General features: G+C 37.6%; 1 protein-coding gene and 1 long non-coding RNA gene across 7 annotated transcripts in view; one reads left to right on the top strand and one right to left on the bottom strand.

Moving 5' to 3' along the window:
- The window catches only part of BOLL (boule RNA binding protein), an 81,592-nt gene that overhangs the window by 18,602 nt on the left and 43,466 nt on the right, over nt 1–19,524 (bottom strand). For 2 of the 4 annotated variants that reach the window (XM_089330121.1, XM_089330123.1), the window contains exon 10: nt 13,411–13,509. In XM_089330121.1, coding sequence (XP_089186247.1) covers nt 13,411–13,509 — 99 coding nt within the window. Of the gene's footprint in view, nt 1–866; nt 2,566–10,461; nt 13,510–19,524 lie in introns of those variants that run through there. The other 2 variants (XM_051849325.3, XM_089330122.1) reach the window with 2 other exon arrangements.
- Nucleotides 1–19,524, top strand: part of LOC103348807 (uncharacterized) — a 90,779-nt gene that overhangs the window by 42,925 nt on the left and 28,330 nt on the right. The gene's annotated exons all lie outside the window — the stretch shown is intronic.

Raw genomic sequence — 19,524 nt, 5'->3', positions numbered from 1 at the left:
CTCAATCATACCTCTTTTCAAGCCATCTTTTGAAATCAGCTGACAGAAGAAGTTAGTCTTAATCTTCTAAGATACTTTATATTTTGAAATGTTAGTATCTTTTAATCTCAATTATATTAGATTTGGGGAAAACAGGTGGCAAGTTATTCCCTTATAATTTTTAGTAAAAATAGGTATTAGCATTTATATTATCTACTTCCACTTAATGCAGTGAATTTTAGTTAATTTCTTTAAATTGCCCTTTCAAAATAGGTATTAAGGAAAAGCCTACTTTCCAAAATTACTTATTGAAGACATACCTCAAAATAGAAAAAAAATGGACTTCACTTACTAGTGTAAGAATTTTTTTCCTCAATCTATTTTTAGAAGTAACATATTTGAGCTATCAAACTAGGCCATGAAGAAGGTTGAAAGATATCTTCCATATATTCATATTGTTAATAAATTACAAAGCTTTTATTAGTTTCTTATAATGAAACTAAATTCTAAGAGAACATATGTGTTTCATGAATTATATGTGTGCATATATCTAAATCTATATGCAGTGTGTTCTGCATATACTCTGTATAGCTCTGTGGAAGAAACACACTTCAGTATTAATTGTTACCAAAATTCCTTCTCCAGTAACACATCATTAATTTTTATTACCAGAAATTTATGTAGCATCACGTTTAAAATTTTTGAAAATTTTGAAATTGTTTTTGAAAATCAAAATATTAAGTATTTTGTTCTCAAGACTAGTACTATTAAAAGATTTCTAATGTCAGTGGTTAATAATATTTTACTGACAGAACAAAAAATTTTGAAATTTCATTGTGGGACGACTTAGTCTGACATTTCTCAGACTAAGAATAATTAATGTATATGGGATCTTTGTATGCTAGATACATGAAACCATTTGACTGGCAAAGATATTAATTATGGTTTCAAAAGAAAATACTCGGCCGGCGCCGCGGCTCACTAGGCTAATCCTCCGCCTTGCGGCGCCGGCACACCGGGTTCTAGTCCTGGTTGGGGCACCGGATTCTGTCCCGGTTGCCCCTCTTCCAGGCCAGCTCTCTGCTGTGGCCCGGGAGTGCAGTGGAGGATGGCCCAAGTGCTTGGGCCCTGCACCCCATGGGAGACCAGGAGAAGCACCTGGCTCCTGCCATCGGATCAGTGCGGTGCGCCGGCCGCAGCGCGCTGGCCGCGGCGGCCATTGGAGGGTGAACCAACGGCAAAAAGGAAGACCTTTCTCTCTCTCTCTCACTGTCCACTCTGCCTGTCAAAAAAAAAACTCTGACTCACAAGGAGAAACTTTGGGGTTCATGTCTTATTATTTCTGCTGCTGCTGCTGAGCACAGAATGAACTTGAGGTTACAATAGGAGAGGGAAGGGACAGACTTATTAAGATCAATGCCAGTTTTATTGTTCCCCTCCACTGTAAAATTAAGAAGTCACTAAAAGAACTGTATATAAACATAAAGAGGGATATTTCCTGTACTACTACAGAAATTTTAGTGATTAAAAACTCTTATAGTTTGTTCTGTCACTTGATCAAGGGCTCACTCCTCCTCTTTCCCAATTTTATAATAAGAATTGGCTTTAGAATCAGAATATAAAGTCTTTCTTTGGTGTAAAAAAAAGTTGCATTTTATGAAAACAATTATTCTTTTGAAAATGAATGACATAGGTAACTGAATATATTGATAGCATGTAAGAATAAAAGGTTAAACTATTAACGCATTTAAAGAACATCAATATGGTGAAATGTCAATGTTACAGGATCATGTTAGAGGTGAGCCTTTTATTAAAATTCCACTAGTTGGATCCACATTATTGATTATGTTATAGGAGGGATGTGTATCATCTCAAACAGCAAAAATTTAATATAGTCAAATTAATCACATTAAAAGTTAAGAATATTGATCGTGTTGATGGTATTTCTAATATTTGGAAAATATTATAAAAAATCATAAATTTCAAACTCTGAAAACCATGGAAGAAAATTAAATAAGTAGCAGTAACAAGTAAATAAGAAATTAGACAAAACCATATTAAACGACAAAATAGCAAAGTAATAGAACTAATTCATTAAGGCTAAATAACCTACTATGTGTTAAAGATACTAAAGTACTAAAATATCTGTTAGCAATGATTCTTATGCTAAATATTAAAATGCATATAAAAGAATATGAAATATATCTAAAAGTCTGAGAAGAAATAACACAAGCAGAGAAAATGAAAGACACCTCACTATTCCCAATGTGGTTATTATTTATGGAATGGATAAAACATGTAGAAAATGTCACTACAGTTAGATTAACACATAAAAAAAACCAACATGTCACATCTACCTAAATAATTTTGCAGAACAGCTGAAAAGGCAAATTTCATCAAATTTAGACAGATTATAGTGGAATAAATAAGTATGGTGATGTATTAACTAACCCTAAGTTCACAACGGGCAGCTTCTAGCTGGTTCGTTGAAGCTGGATCTCGGTCACACAAGGATCATTGGATAAGAAATCAGTTGAGGTGGACTAGAGCTGCCCAATTGTCTTAATAATGAATGCTCCACACTGTCTGTTAAGTAAAGAGAAAATACAGATCAGAAAGACTGAATAGAAAAAAGGAGTAAGTTAGAGTAGATGAGTGTAGAACATCATTCAATATTTACTAAATACTTGGAGAACGTGGCACTAATTAAGAGTGTTATGAAGCAAAAGGCTAGCAACTAGGAGGGATCCAGAACTCAGTAAAGGTTTGCTCTCTGTTCTCTGAGAGCATACAACCTGCACTAGACAATCTCTTGTCTAGTGTCACAGTATAAATGTTTAGTATCTAAAAGTCTAAAATGAAGAACAGATCAGAACAGGTTAAAGTGAGCCCTAACATTTTCTTCTATAAGGTGACAGGAGGACCAGTCTTTGGTCAAGGGTATATGAGTAGCTGTGCTCCCCTGCTAGAACCTCCAAACAAGCTCTCAAGGTGAGTTTTAAAAGGAGAATAGCGTTTTAGAAAACCTTAGAGTTGTCCAAACTCCAAAAATTACTCTTAATATTGGCAGAGGCAGGACAGGCATTAGGTACCTATGCTATTTAATCCAGAGTAATTCCATATACTTGTGTCTTCTTAGGACTTTTGAAAGAGAAGTTTGTGTCAAAGAAACAAGCTAATTGTTATTGTCTTTTTGGCATTTTGACCCTAGGTTGGCTCCTAATTTAGCAGACCAAGCTATCCTAAAACATATTAATTTTGCATACACTCAAGAATTTTCCACATTTGTTTTCATTATCCCTAGAGTAGTGCTGTCCATTAGAACTTTCTGTGTTGATGGAAATACTCCATATATCTACACTGTCAAATACAATAGCCACTAGGCATGTGTGGCTATTTAGTACTTCTAATGTGGCTAGTTGCAACTGAGGAACTGAATTTTAAATTCTATTTAAATTCAATTAATTTAAAATAAAAGTTAATAGCCTGATGTGGCTACTGGCTACTATACTGGAATCAGCACAACTCTAGGGGTTCAAGCTTGTCTAGTTTGCTAAAACCAAACTCAATATATTGGCATGTATTTCCCTGAGCTGTTCAATACCGTCAACTTCACATTATTCATTGCTATATTCTCAGCGTCTAAAACTCTGGTAAGCATGTGGCAGGTGCTCAATAGAATCCTTGCAGAACACAGATGTGAAATAAAACTTTAATGTATGTAAACTTGCTTGGTTAAAGCCTTAAGTAACAGCCGGCGCCGTGGCTCAATAGGCTAATCCTCCACCTTGCGGCGCTGGCACACCGGGTTCTAGTCCCGGTTGGGGCGCCGGATTCTGTCCCGGTTGCCCCTCTTCCAGGCCAGCTCTCTGCTATGGCCAGGGAGTGCAGTGGAGGATGGCCCAGGTGCTTGGGCCCCGCACCCCATGGGAGACCAGGAAAAGCACCTGGATCCTGGCTCCTGCCATCGGATCAGCGCGGTGCGCCGGCTGCAGCGGCGGCCATTGGAGGGTGATCCAACGGCAAAGGAAGACCTTTCTCTCTCTGTCTCTCTCTCTCTCACTGTCCACTCTGCCTGTCAAAAAAAAAAAAAAAAAAAAAAAAAAAAAAAAAGCCTTAAGTAACTAGAGAGAACAGGGAGCACTGCTAGCTTTATTATATTCACATGTAAATAATTTAGGTTGCTGAATGTTGTAAGATTATAATATTTAATGAAAAGGAATTTGGTAAGGATGTGATTAAGAGAATGATTTTGGCCAGCGTAATCCTCCACCTAGTGGCACCAGCACACCGGGTTCTAGTCCCAGTCGGGGCGCTGGATTCTGTCCTGGTTGCCCCTCTTCAGGCCAGCTCTCTGCTATGGCCTGGGAGTGCAGTGGAGGATGGCCCAAGTGCTTGGGCCCTGCACCCCATGGGAGACCAGGATAAGTACCTGGCTCCTGCCATTGGATCAGCGCAGTGTGCCGGCCGCAGTACGCCGGCCGCGGCGGCCATTGGAGGGTGAACCAACAGCAAAGGAAGACCTTTCTCTGTCTCTCTTTCTCACTGTCCACTCTGCCTGTCAAAAAAACACACACACAAAACCAAAAAACAAAAGAGAATGATTTTAAAAACAAATTCAGATTTTATGCATGATTAAAGGGTGGAAACTTAAGATGAAGAAGTCTTGAAGAAATTATAGTAATCTCATTAGGCACTTTAAGAGATTTGAAAAGGGATTTGGTAATTAAGAAATAGATCTATTATTCTTAGCAAGTTGCTGAGTTGAAAAAAGGGACACAGTGTGGCATTAATAGGTCAGAAAAATCACTGCTACAGTTGTGATTTTAGAGAAGTTAGATGGACAAACAAATGCATAAGCAGTGATGATTCTGAAAATAAAATGTAGAAAACTATATTCATGATTTTCAGTTTAAGGAGGTAGTGACCATCATCCAGATGGTAATATTTTAGGATTCCATTAGGAAAAGGATCAAAGCATTGTGTCACTCTGGCCTCTGAATCAGCCCTTAAGGCATTCACATTTGGCAAAAGAGCCTATAAGAGTTTCTCAGGCATGGAAAGCCAAGACCCTGTGGCAAAAAATGACCTAAATGAAAGAATTCTGTGAGTGAGGTCCCAGTGGAAAGAACAGGCCATCAAAAAAGGAAGTATCTTTCTCTGAAGGGAGGAGAGAACTTCCACCTTGATTATGGCCTTGTCTAAATAAGGTCAGAGCTTGTGAACTCAAGAGGCTTCCATAGAATTGGCAGCTCATGACAAGAGCCTCAGGTGATTACTGACGTATTAAATAAGAGTGTCAATTGTTAAATCAACAACAGGAGTCACTGTGCACTTACTCCCCATGTAGGATCTCTATCCTTAATGTGCTATACTATGAGAATTAACGGTAAAAATAGTCTTCAAACAGTACTTTATACATTGTGTGTCTGTGTGGGTGCAAACTGTTGAAATATTTACTTCATATATACCAAGTTGATCTTCTATATATAAAAATAATTAAAAATGAATATTAATGAAAAATGAGATGGGAGATGGAGTAGGAGATGGGATGGTTTGTGGGTGGGAGGGTGGTTATGGGGAGAAAAGCTGCTATAATCCAAAAGTTGTACTTCTGAAATTTATATTTATTAAATAAAAGTTTTCTAAAAAAAATTGCGTCAGATTCAAACACTATTAAAATGCAAAATAAAATTGAAATACTCCCTTGTAAAGATAATTTAGAGGGCAAGGAGAATTGTGCTATGATTAGTAGCATATAAAAAGGGAAGACTTTTTTTTTTTTTTTTTTCTGAAAGGGACATTGAAAGATCAAACTGAATGCAAGGAAAGACATCCACATTCTAGGGTTGATAAAATTTGAGGACAGACTAGTTTGACAGTATTTAATTCAATCATGTAGTAGCCATCTTGGTAATCAGATTGACTGTCTTGCATTCACAGTACTTGTATACTTATGGAGTTTGGTACTACACATTGTTTTAGGCATCCACTAGGAGTCTTGGAACATATCCCCCATGGATATGAGGAAATACTGTGGTTTGAATGTATGATAATCCAAAAGGAACAATAATTTCCAATGGAATGAAAGAGATATCCCTAATGTCTTCCTCCATGGCTTTCCAAAACAGGTAAATTTAAAATATAGATAATAAAGTATACAATATCAAATCCCACTGCTTATTCTCACCATGTGTCCTCAAAGTTGGAGGAGATATAATACAAAAAAAGTTTAGAAAACTATTTTGCAAGGGATTAAGATTTGATAAATTGAATCTTACGCCATGAAAAGTAAGGTGCCTACCCAAGTAACTGAATTCTAAGAGAAAATAAAATCGATTGAGTAAAAGGAGAAAATGTTCTATTGGAATGACAGGTTAGAATTCAAGACTAAGTGCTCATAGAACAGAAACACATACAATAAAATGTGCTACATAATAAGATTTATCTCCATAAAAGAAGTATGAATTGACTATGACCTAATACCTATCCTTATGCAGTAATTAACATACCAAATTACCTTTTACCATTTCCCCTGCCAGTACACACAATTGATTAAGTGTGTTGGCTAGTAAGAACTTAAGGCAAATGTAAATATGAAAACAGTCCAGGGGCCAGAGCTGTGGTGCAGTGGGTTAACGCCCTGGCCTGAAGCGCCGTCATCCCATATGGGTGCCAGTTCTAGTCCTGGCTGCTTCTCTTCTGATCCGGCTCTCTGCTATGGCCTGGGAAAGCAGTAGAGGATGGCCCAAGTCCTTGGGCCCCTGCACCCACGTGGGAGACCCGGAGGAAGCTCCTGGCTCCTGGCTTCGGATCGGCGCGGCTCTGGCTGTTGCGGCTATCTGGGGAGTGAACCATTGGATGGAAGACCTCTCTCTCTCTCTGCCTCTCCTCTCTCTGTGTAACTCTTTCAAATAAATAAATAAATATTTAAAAAAAAAACCAGCCCAGTGGCTCAGGGTCATATAATTCATGTTAAGCTGAAAAATAGATTAAAATTAAGTAATTAAAATGGAAATATAATAAATTTATATTACCTTTAATTTTATATTTTAAGAGGTTACATTAACCTGTTAATGGCTAATTAAACAGTAATCAAACTATGGCCTGTAAGCCAAATCTGGCCCATCACCTGTTTGTTTCATAAATAAATTAGAACACAGCTCTATTCATGTTTTCACACTACAGAGTTGAATAGTTTTGATAGAGAGTATGTGGCCTAAAAGGTTAAAATATTTACTATTGGACTCTTTTGTTGATCCCTGATTTAATTTTTTTGGGCTGGAAAGAAATTTTCAGGCTGGGAAACTTTGAAATCCTATGCAGGAAAGCCTTCACAAGATACTTTGAGCACATAGGGTAAATATACTCTTGCTATGGACTAAATGTATCTGCCCCAAATTCATCCCTAGTGTGGATGTATATCTGTAGTTGGATTCTTTGATAAGTAATTAGGTCTTGAGGATGGAGCTCTTATGAATGAGATTAATGCCCTTTTAAGAGAAGATAGGAGAGACAGCTTGCTTCTGCTGTTTCCACTCTGTGAGAGTATGATGAGAAGAAAGACATCTGCATACAGGGAAGCTGGTTATTATTAGTTACTGGATCTGCTGGCGCCTTGGTCCCCTGGACTTCCTATACTCCAAAACTGTGAGAAATATATAATTGTTGTTTAAACCACCTAGGCTATGGTAATGCAGCTTGAACTAAGACAATGTTATACTGTGGAAATAATTTACTGCCAGACTTAAGTATATTGGATTCACCTTAAGTGAAAATAAAAATCAGAAATTAAAAGCTTAATAGAAAACTTTAGAGAAACCAACAGACTGTTAGCGCTTATGAAACTACCAAGAATGGAATTAACCAAATAAATGCTTAGATATTTAAAAGGTAAATATTTGTGTACTTGTTACCATATTTAAGTTAAATCTCTGCTTATTCTGTCTTACTGACAGAATGTTGAGTGTCTAAAAGACTTTACAAAAGCACAAGAACTTTCCTGTAATATTTTTAGGCCCCCCCCTTTTTTTTTTAGCATTTAGACTGTTAGTGTAAGCTACATTTGTAAGAATGTTTGTAAAAGTCTGTATTTATTTAATGTGAGAAACTGTATTTGCCATTTCTGGTTATTATTCCTCCTCAATCTGTTGTCTATGTCATTACCTTTTGAGTCTGAATAATCTTAACCAGTAAGAAAGACTCAGATGCTCTTTATAATTAGGAACATGTAGCTAAAGACATTTCTTCTTGTTGACTCTAATACAGATATCTTTAACTGCTTTTGTATATGTGTGCCCATGAACTCCTTTGGCAGTCTAATAAAGCTATTCAGAATTATTCTCAGAATAATCTTTTTAAATATATAAAGCAAAATACCTAAGATTAAAAGGGAAACAAACTATATTGCAATAAACTTCTATCTACAAACTCTTTAAAAGTTTCTAGTCTTTGGACTAGATTAATTTTAAAACTCAAGCAGAATCTTAGTATCTCTTTTCCTTGAACTCTAAGATTAAACAGAAATGGTTGTAACATCTTGGTATTATTATATAATACCAAGAATTAGTAGTTTACTTTTTCCTGCATAGGTACTCAAGATAGCACCTAGGCCCCATCTTTTCTTTTTTAAAGATTTATTTTATTTATTTGAAAGGCAGATTTACAGAGAGAGAGAGGGAGAGACAGGTCTTCTATCGGCTGGTTTACTCCCCAAATAGCCACAAAGGTCAGGGCTGGGTCAGGACAAAGCCAAGAGCCAGGAGCTTCCTCCAGGTCTCCCATGGGTGCAGGGACTCAAGCACTTGGACTATCCTTGGCTGCCCTTCCAGGCACATTATTAGGGAGCCAGACCGGAAGTGGGATACCAGTGCTGCAGGTTACGGATTAACCCACTACCCTACAGCATTGTCCCAAGCCCCTTCTTTTTTTTTTTTTTCTTTTTTTTTCTTTTTTTTTCTTTTTTTGACAGGCAGAGTGGACAGTGAGAGAGAGAGAGACAGAGAGAAAGGTCTTCCTTTGCCGCTGGTTCACCCTCCAATGGCCGCCGTGGCCAGCGCGCTGCGGCCGGCGCACCGCGCTGATCTGATGGCAGGAGCCAGGAGCCAGGTGCTTTTCCTGGTCTCCCATGGGGTGCAAGGCCCAAGCACCTGGGCCATCCTCCACTGCACTCCCTGGCCACAGCAGAGGCCAAGCCCCTTCTTTCACACTGTTGTCATTAACTTTTCAAATGCAAAAAGTGACATAATATTCAGCTTTGATCTCTTAAAGCAATTTGTGCTTTGATTTTAACATCTTAGGAAAACCAAGGGTAACAAGGTCTATATATTTTCTTAAGAGAACCAACTAAATCTTAAACTTAATTAAAATTGGATCAGTTTTAATTATTTTTTTTTAATTTTACAATGGTACAGAAGATATGAATTCAGTAAAAACCATACTTTGAATCTTGATCTTCTGAGTCTTTGATCTTTTACCAAGTGAGTAATATGTGGTGTGATGCTCTTTCATTAATGCTTGTAAGTGACAGCAAGCTGCATTCCCAGTGAACCACAAGATCAGGAGGGTAAATAATTGATGCTCTATAGGGTACTATGTTTTTACAATGTTTTGTAGGTTAGATGTATTAAATGTACATAACCTATATTTTCAACTTGTGGTGAATGGGTTTATCAGAATTCCATTCTAAGTTGAAGACCATTTGTCTATGCTATACATCCTTGAATTCAACATAGTACACACACAAATATTTTTTCACAGAACCCACATAGTGTATATTTTTCTGTTTACTTATCCTTGCATAGAGATTGATCCATGATAACTCTAATAGACTGGTTTCATGAGCCCCCGAGTCTCCTTATTGTCTGATATCCCTTTCCCTAGACTTATATCATTTAGGAGGCTTGATACTCACCAAACCTATGTAATTTCTCGTATCTGACTGGGTGAGCCTTTTTTTTTTTTTTTTTTTTTTTTTACCACTGCTGCCTAGTTTCATAATTATAAGGATAGAATTTATTCTAGAGAGTTTGAGGCTGCCTGTTGTTTATGTACAACATGTGGAAATTTATATACTCCTGGTATGCTGGGAACTGCAAAGAACAGACTTTTCCTGTCTCTGCCCTCCAGAATATAGTACTTTATACTTGTCCTCTTCCTTCTCCCTTAGATTTTCCTAAGGTAGAATGACACAGGAATTTTAGTCTGTAAATTAATTGACAAGACATACTAACAATACTGAAATTTGGCAACTGTTAAGAAGACGGTGGTGGTAGAATATTTTTGTAAAGTAGAGATAGTTGCTAATTTTAAGGTGAGTGCATGTTCTGGGCCTCTGAGCTAGAAGTAGTCAATGGTAGTAGTTCCTATCCTCTTCCAATTTACTTCTGAATCATATTGCCTTCCCAAAGGATAAGCTGTATACAGTCTACTAGCTGTGTTTTTCTTTTGTCAGTGCTTTAATTCAAAGAAATTCCTCATAGCTTGGAAGGTGGTTAAATATTATCTTTAATATCCATGTTTTTCACACAGACAGCTGGTATACATGGGAGTTAAATTGAATGAACTTTTAAAGATGAACTAAAATTATAATTTCCTCATTTTAAATATCTCAATCCTCATAAGAACAATTTTAATAGATACATATACTGACAAAAATGGACATACATTGAGAAAACAAAATCAGTTTAGAATTCTCCACTCATACCCTTCATACCATGGGATCAGATATTCATTTTAAAGCATAATAGTTTATATTCCAAGACACACACAGTTTTCCTTTTGATCCTTCCTACAATCTTGCTCACTGGGATAATTTTGACATGTTCTCTTACTTTATTGACTTTAAAATTTAATTCAGTACAAGATGTGACTGCTGAATTAGGGAATGATAGTCCTATTAATTTTCCATATTTAATCTAGTAACCTCTATACTGGTCTGATTTGTATTTGTTTTTGGATTTAATTTGACAGACTATATAGAATGTGGTTTATAGTCAATAGTTGTTTCTGAGAAACAGTACTTCACAGCAGTTAGAATTGTGCTCTGTATAAGGTCTCTATAGTTTTGACATCCAAAATTCCTACTTTGAGAATACACCTAATTAACATTCATAAAATTGCAATCATTGGAGTTTTAAAAAAATGACTTATGCTTATAAAAATAACAGCCTCAAATCCTTCAAAGAATATTTCTACCTTTCTACTTTAAAAGTCATCAAGGTTTTTGGCATCAGGAAAAATGTGTATAAGAGTAAAAAGGCTAATGTCCCAAATGTCATTCATTTATATTTTATTTAAATATTAGCTATCTTTAACACATTTTTAGAAAGATTATTTTCTAATGATGTAACAATATCTGTATATTGATGTTACAATACAAATGCCCTATAAATAAGAGTGGGTAATTTGCCATAGAATAAAATTTTTATAGTGAAGCATTTGTACAGAGTTCTAAAAAATATAGAAGTGGATTTGGAGTTTTATTCCTTAGTGGTACATTATTTTATATTGGGGGCCACTAAAAAACCTAAAGAAAAATATTCAATATAAAATGCATAGAACATTCAATCTTGAAAGTAAAAATTTGAAATGCAAAACTCTATGTGATAGCTCAATGTTACAGTTTTGACTTTGCTGGTTTATTACATTTTTTTCTTTCTAATAAAGTAGAATTGGTATAATTTTTTTTTTAATTTGAAAGGGAGAGAGAGAACGAATCTATCTGTTGGTACAAATGCAAGCAATAGCTAGGGTTGTGCTAGGCCAAAGTCTTGAGCTGAGGGTGGAATCCAGGTCTCCCACATTGGTGGTGGGAACCTAAATTCTTGAGCCATTACCTGCAGCCTTCCAGGGTATGCATTAGTAGGAAGAATTGAGAGCAGAGCCAGGGCTCAAACCCAGGCACTCTGATATGGGATGCAAATGTCTCAAGTGATATCTTAAATGCTGTGCCAAATACCTACCCCAGAACTGGTAATGTTCATCATAAGTAACATCATAAGTTCTGTGTACAATTTCTCCTGTTACATATTCAACAGATCTTACAAAATTTTTAAAAAGTACACTCTTGAACTAGAGGATTTAAGCTTTAAGAATATTTAATATTAATGTTCTTTGGAAATTTCTCCTATTCTAGTCCTTATTACTCATTCTCTATTTGAATTATTCAATCAGTACAACTTCAAGTATTTGGGATACTCTATCTATCTATCTATCTGTTTATCTATCATTTATATCAGAAACTGAAAATAACAAACACTCATCTAATAGGGTATAGTAATATCAGCTATTTACAGAGAAATATATTTGAGATAAATGCTAACAACAGAGAAAGTCTGTTTCAGAAAATTTTCTAAAAATACTGAAAATTAAGTTTATATAAATAAGATTTAGGTAACATCTTAAATTTTGACAGGAGGTAAAAATTATGATTCTATTTCATGTTGCAGTGGTTAAGAGCAGTGAAAGCAATACAGTGAGCCATAATGGTAATGAATGGTGATGGGGTATGTAGACTGTTTTGGTATTAAGTTCAACACACAAGAGAGGTCAGCAGCATAAACAGGAGCATGAGCTAATCTAATCTCTACCATTTTATTGCAAACAGTATGGCTACTTTTGTCACCAAAATACAGTGTACACAAGTTTCATTTCAACAGTAAACAATCTGTGGTTCTTTACTGGAGATAAAGTCCATTTCCCTAAAGTGAAGTTATAAGAATTTAACTAAGAGACAATCATAGGGAATAGGAAGAATTCTCTGCTACATAGGAGATAGTCAAAATATAGAAATATTGAATATACATACAGATCTAACTAGATCATCATTCTTTGGCCTGAGATCTGATTTAGGAAGCATGAACACAATTTCCAAGCTATAAGAGGAGACTACTAACTGTTTTCATCTCTCTATAAATGTTATATGCCATCAGCATAGATAATTAAAATCTGAGCATATAAAATTGTAGAATTTTGCAATTTCACAGAGACAGTTATAAGGTTTACCAGGCACTGGGAAGAGGGGAGAAGAGTAAGGAGGAATTACTGCTTAATGGGTACAGAGTTTCTAATTAGGGTATGGAAATGTTTAGAAATAGTGGTGATGGTTGTACAGCACTGTGAAAGTAATTAACACAAGTGAACTGTACATTTAAAATGATTAAAATGGTAAATTTTAAGTCATATATACTTTATGGTAACATGATAAAAATTTTGAACATGTATGTTTTCTAACTTTCTCAGACTACTGAAGAGAAATTGTAATAGTTTAGAATTATATTTTCTTCACATGAAAAGTTCACTAATTTTGTACTCTAATAAAAAATGGTATACAAATATCCAAGTAAGGTTTCCTTCCCAAAAGTGCAAACTGGAAAACTGGAAATATAGCTGAAGAAAAACAGAAAAAAACAATCAAAACCAACTTCTTACTTTAATTGGTTCAGGCTGCATCACAGGTGCAGGCATAGCAATGGCACTTGGAGTGTAAACCTGGTGATATGTTGCTTGAACTCCATGATCAGAATAAGGCTATTATAAAAAGAAGAAACAAAAGAATGTATTTCCTTGCATTTATTAATTCAAAATATCTATTAAATATTTGCAATGTATTAACAATTTTGCTATACAATGGGAAATGCAGATAAAAACAAATTCCCTGTTTAAGTAACTTATAGTATGATTTAGAAATAAATAGCAGCCAAAATTCCTTATGGAAAAGAACCACTTCATTTTGCTAATGAATGTTAGGGAGGGTGATCAGAGAGTTTCCTAGTAGAGTTGATGACTGAATTTGAAGAATTAGGGAAAGAGGCTGAATGAGCAAAGGCACAGAGGCAAATACCATACCTCATTTGGGAGATCTTCCTAGGTTAGTATGGCCAAAAGGAAGATTATACACTAAGGGACAACTGAAAGGCATGACTTAGAGCAACAGGCAGGGGACAGATCACGTAAAGCTTGTCCAACAGATGGTGGTACCATTCACCAAGAGATGGAATACAAGGAAAGTTTGATATTTATGTAATGTTATGAAGGGGTTGGAGAGAAGGAGTTAGTTTTGTGGCATTTAAAGTTTGTAGTATTTTTAGGAATTCTAATAGAAGTGTACTGAGAAAGATGGAGCAAGCACTGTCCAATAGAAATATATTATTTGAAGTTTTCCAGAAGCCATTTGAGAAAAGATAATCAGGGATAATCAGCTTTTAATAATACATTTTATTTAAGAAATATATTCAAAAATTATGTCATACCAAACTCAAACCAATGTAATTATTGGGGTTTATATTATTTTTTTCATACCAAGTCTTCAAAACTTGGTGTGTATTTTACACTTACAATAGATCTCAATTTGTTGTCATGTTTCAAGTGCTCAATTGCCACATGTGGCTAATGGCTAGTGTATTGAATAGTATAATGTAAAACTCAGTGAGGTTTGTGCTAGAGATATCATAGTGAGTATAAAGGATGAAAGAATGGGAGACAAAATACAAAATCATGGGGAACATAAGATCAGAAAAATAATAGGATACAAAAAGATTGCTAGAAGAGAGCAGTAGCATAGAAACTAAGGATAGGAGGGATTTAAATGAGCATGTGCGATGGCTGAGAAGTGAAGTAAGATTAAGGGAAATATTTGGCAAGTAAGAAGTCATTGAGGACCTTTATCAAAGCAGCTTCAGCAGATGAGGGGTGAATAGGTAGTGGAGTAGTTAAAAAACTGTGGTAGACTACTTTTTCAAGAAGCTTGGCTTTGAAAGGTAGAAGAGAATTAGGGTATTGGTAGGGGTGTGTGTGTCACAGGATAGTAATGGTCTCTTACAAGATTCTAGGCACTCTTCTTACATGTTAAAGTGATCATATTAAGTGTGTAATTGATCATATAGACAGGATTAAGTGTCAAAGAGATAAATAAGAACAAATGTATGGTAATAATAGATAGAATTAAAAAGGAGCAAATGTTCCAACATGGGAAGTAGTCTACACAGAACTTATAGAATGACAAACGCCCTAAACAGAAGTCTGACCTCAGACTCAGCCCTTAAGGCATTTGGATCTGGCTGAAAAGCCAATGAGAGCATTTCAGGCATGGAAAGCCAAGACATTATGGCAAAAAATGTTCTACATGAAGGATCTCTGTGAGTGAGACCCCGGTGGAAAGAAGGGGCCATCAAAGAAGGATGTACTTTCTCTGAAGGGAGGAGAGAACTTCCACTTTAAGGCTTATGGCCTTGTCTAAATACTGACGGAGTTTATGAATTCAAAAGGCCTCCATAGCCTAGTCAGCTTGTGTCAAGAGCCTTGGTGGTCAGCTCCGGTCATTGTGGCCATTTGGGGAGTGAATCAGCGGATGGAAGACCTCTCTCTCTCTCTGCCTCTCCTTCTCTCTGTAACTCTGACTTTCAAATAAATAAATTAATCTTTAAAAAAATCACTGAAATAAGTGAGTGTAGATGTTAACATATATTTTTAAGGAAAACTGACTATAATACTCACAAAAATTACTGTAGTTTTTTAAAATTAAGAATAATTTTAGAGGCAGAGAGAGAGAGAGAGAACGAGCAAGTGACAGTGAGCTAGTTCTCATCCCTTGGTTAATTCCAAATACCTACAGTGGCTCTAGCATGGGCCAGAAAGGCTGGCACATAGTCAGGGTTGGGAATGCAATCTCCTTCATGGGTGGCAGGAAGCCAACTACTTGAGTCATCATTTCACCACTACCTCCCAGGTCCTTAGCAGCATTAGCAGCAAGCTGGAGTTAGGAGTAGAGCCAGGGAACAAATCCAGGCACTCTGACATGGGACATGGTAATCTTAACTGGTAGACAAATGTCTACTCTCTTGAAGTTTTCAATTTTTTTTAAAAAGATTTATTTATTCATTTGAAAGGCAGAGTTAGAGAGAGAGAGAGAGAGAGAGAGAGAGAGTTAGTCTTCCATCCACTGGTTCATTCCCTAAATGGCCACAATGGTCAGAACTGAGCCGATCCGAAGTCAGGAGCCTCTTCTGGGTCTCCCACATGGGTGCAGGGGCCCAAGGACTTGGGTCATCCTCTGTTGCTTTCCCAGGTGCATTAGCAGGGAGCTTGTTTGGAAGAGAAGCAGCCAGGACTAAAATTAGCACCCATATGGGATATGTTGGCATTGCAGGTTGGAACTTTAACCTGCTGTGCCACAGAGCTGGCCCCGTGGGTTTTCAAATTTAGGGGAAAAAAAAAAACCACTTAAAGATTATAAACCTCCCTACTCTGTTCTTTAAATTATGTAGTGTTATGGTTTTTCTCCCCCAGGGTTTATGTGTTGGAAGCTTGGTTCCTGCTACAGTGATGTTAAGAGGTGGTGGTACCTTTAAGAGGTAGATCCTAGTAGATTTTTAGGTCACTGAAGACATGTACTTGAAAGGGATTCAGGTAGTTCTTATGAGAGGGTTGTTATAAGCCTGTTTCCCAGTTTTTCTGGCTGGGATCTGATCTGGTCATATGATCTGACCTTCTTGCACGTGCTCCCATCATTTTGGTGCTGTCTGTCACGAGGTTCTCAACAGAGCCTACTTCCAGAACTGTGAGTTAAATAAGCTTCTTTTCTCTATACAATTATCCAGCCTCAGAAATTTCATTATAGCAGCAGAAAACTAATGTAATTGGTCAGACTGTATCTTCTACCAAAAACAATATTAAAATAAAATCATACAAATATCATTTCTAGGGAAACACCATTAAAAAGTGTAAATTATGACAATAATGAGCAATACTTTCAGAAAAATCTTATTAGATTCCACTAATATGCCCTGATAATAAGTTTCTGATGTCAAGAATGAAGAATATGGTGTAAGGCTGAAAGTATATTCTGGCTAAATATCTAATGTATAAATGCTTTATCTTACTAGAAAAACAACAGAATTAAAAATTCCACCATAAATTAAATAATAAAATGCCCATAATTCCTAAGCCACAAAAAATGTAGAATGTCTTCCAAGAGTTGAGCAATTTGGACCAATATGAAGCTTCTAGGTCTCTTTAGATATCAGGGAAGATAAAGATTTCAGTAGAGGTTTATGTTCTGAAAGAGCTATTCAAAGTTTCCTTAAGTCTTTTTTTTTTGACAGGCAGAGTGGATAGTGAGAGAGAGAGAGACAGAGAGAAAGGTCTTCCTTTTGCCGTTGGTTCACCCTCCAATGGCTGCCACGGCTGGTGCTCTGCGGCTGGCGCACCACACTGATCCGATGGCAGGAGCCAGGTGCTTCTCCTGGTCTCCCATGGGGTGCAGGGCCCAAGCACTTGGGCCATCCTCCACTGCCTTCCTGGGCCACAGCAGAGAGCTGGCCTGGAAGAGGGGCAACTGGGACAGAATCCAGCACCCCGACTGGGACTAGAACCTGGTGTGCCGGCGCCGCTAGGTGGAGGATTAGCCTATTGAGCCGCGGCGCCGGCCCTTAAGTCTTTAGTGTAGAAGAAAGGTCACCTTAAGGGAATGGTCACATCAAGGGAATATTTCTGTAGTGATTCAATTTCACACCACTTAGTAAGAAGGGAAGTAGAATTGACGGGGAAATCACGTGTATACCATTTCTGTTGTCTAATATCTAGCCTTCTAGCTGAGGAACACTGCTGGAGGTGAAGCTGAGTGAGCAAAAGTAGCAATAACTACATCTGTATGTAGACAAAAAAGGATTTTAGTAGGAATCAAAATGATCTCCAATGAGGAGTATGTGGAGAAAAGGACCTCTGTACACTACTGGTGGGAATGTAAATTAGTACAGTTATTTTGGAAAACAGTATGTAGCTTTCTAAAAAAATGATTACACATGATCCAATAATCCCAATATTGAGTATATACACAAAGGAAATTATATCAGTATGTCATTACAGCATTATTCACAATAGCTAAGATATGGAATCAACCTTAGTATCTATCAATAGATGAATGGATTGAAATCAGAATTCATGTTGCTCTGACAGGATCTCTTTTCAAATTGATATCTTTTCTTTTTTAAGAGATTTATTTATTTGAAAAGCAGAGTTGGAGAGAAGGAGAGATAGAGATAGAGAGAGAGAGAGAGAGAAGACTTCCATCTGCTGGTTCTCTTCCCAGTTGGCTGCAACGGCTGAAGCTGGGAGCCAGGAGCTTTGCCGGGGTCTCCCATGCAGGCCCAGGGGCCCAAGGACCTGGGCCATCTTCTATTGCTTTCCCAGGCCATAGCAGAGAGCTGGATCAGAAGTGGAGCAGATGGGACTTGAACCGACACCCATATGGGATGCTGGCATAGCAGGCGGCAGCTTTACCTGCTATGCCACAGTGCTAGCCCCAGGAATATATATTTTGTTAAAGATTTATTTATTTGAAAGTCACAGTTACACAGATAGAGGGAGAGACAGAGAGATTTTTTTGACAGGCAGAGTTAGACAGTGAGAGAGAGACAGAGAGAAAGGTCTTCCTTCTGTTGGTTCACTCCCCTAATGGCCACTACGGCTGGTGCTGCGCCGATCTGAAGCCAGGAGCCAGGTGCTTCCTCCCAGTATCCCATGCGGGTGCAGGGACCCAAGCACTTGGGCCATCCTCAACTGCACTCTCGGGTCACAGCAGAGAGCTGGACTGGAAGAGGAGCACCCGGGACTAGTACCTGGTGCCCCAACTGGGACTAGAACCCAGGGTGCTGGCGCCACAGGCGGAGGATTAGCCAAGTGAGCCACAGCACCGGCCAGAGAGATCTTTTATCTGCTGGTTCACTCCCCAGATGACCACAATGGCTGGGGCTGACCAGGATGAAGCCAGGAGCTAGGAGCTTCCTCTGGGTCCTTAAGTGGGTGGCAGAGGCCCAAGTTACATGGGCCATCTTCTGCTGCTTTCCCAGGATGTTAGCGGAGATCTGGGTTGGAAGTGGAACAGCCAGGACTCAAGCTGGCACCCATATAGAATGCCGGCCTTGCAGGCATTGGCTTTACCTGCTATTATACAATGCTGGCCCCAGGAATATAATTTAAAGATGCTGATGATTATACTTAAAATTTGTAGTTATAAAAACACCTGATTTATATTTTTGCAGGAAGTTTTAAAAAATAATTTTCCTTCTTTGGCCTTATTATCTTTTTCAATATATTATTTCAGAATAGTTTTAAATATATAAAATTGTGAAGTAGTAGTATAAAGAGTTATCATAAACCTACACCGCCCTTCTCCTATTAACATCTCATATTAGTATATTTTTCACAATTAATGTACCATATTCAGCTTTCTCTAGCATTTTTTTTAAGATTTGATTTATTTATTTGAGAGGTAGAGTTACAGACAGTGAGAGGGAGAGACAGAGAAAAAGGTCTTCTGTCTGCCGGTTCACTCTCCAAATGGCCGCAACGGCCAGAGCTGTGCCGATCCGAAGCCAGGAGCAGGTGCGTCTTCCTGGTCTCCTACATGGTTGCAGGGGTCCAAAGACTTGGGCCATCTTCTACTGCTTTCCCAGGCCATAGCAGAGAGCTGGATTGGAAGAGGAGCAACTAGGCCTAGAACCGGCGCCCTTATGGGATGCTGGCGCCGTAGGTGGAGGATTAACC

The sequence above is a fragment of the Oryctolagus cuniculus genome, chromosome 3 (genome assembly GCF_051225735.1).
Source record: "Oryctolagus cuniculus isolate XC-2025 breed Fujian yellow rabbit chromosome 3, ASM5122573v1, whole genome shotgun sequence".
In the NCBI taxonomy this organism is placed as follows: Eukaryota; Metazoa; Chordata; class Mammalia; order Lagomorpha; family Leporidae; genus Oryctolagus; species Oryctolagus cuniculus.
The sequence above is the reverse complement of the archived record's forward strand: the minus strand, read 5'-3'. Positions and strand labels throughout refer to the sequence as shown.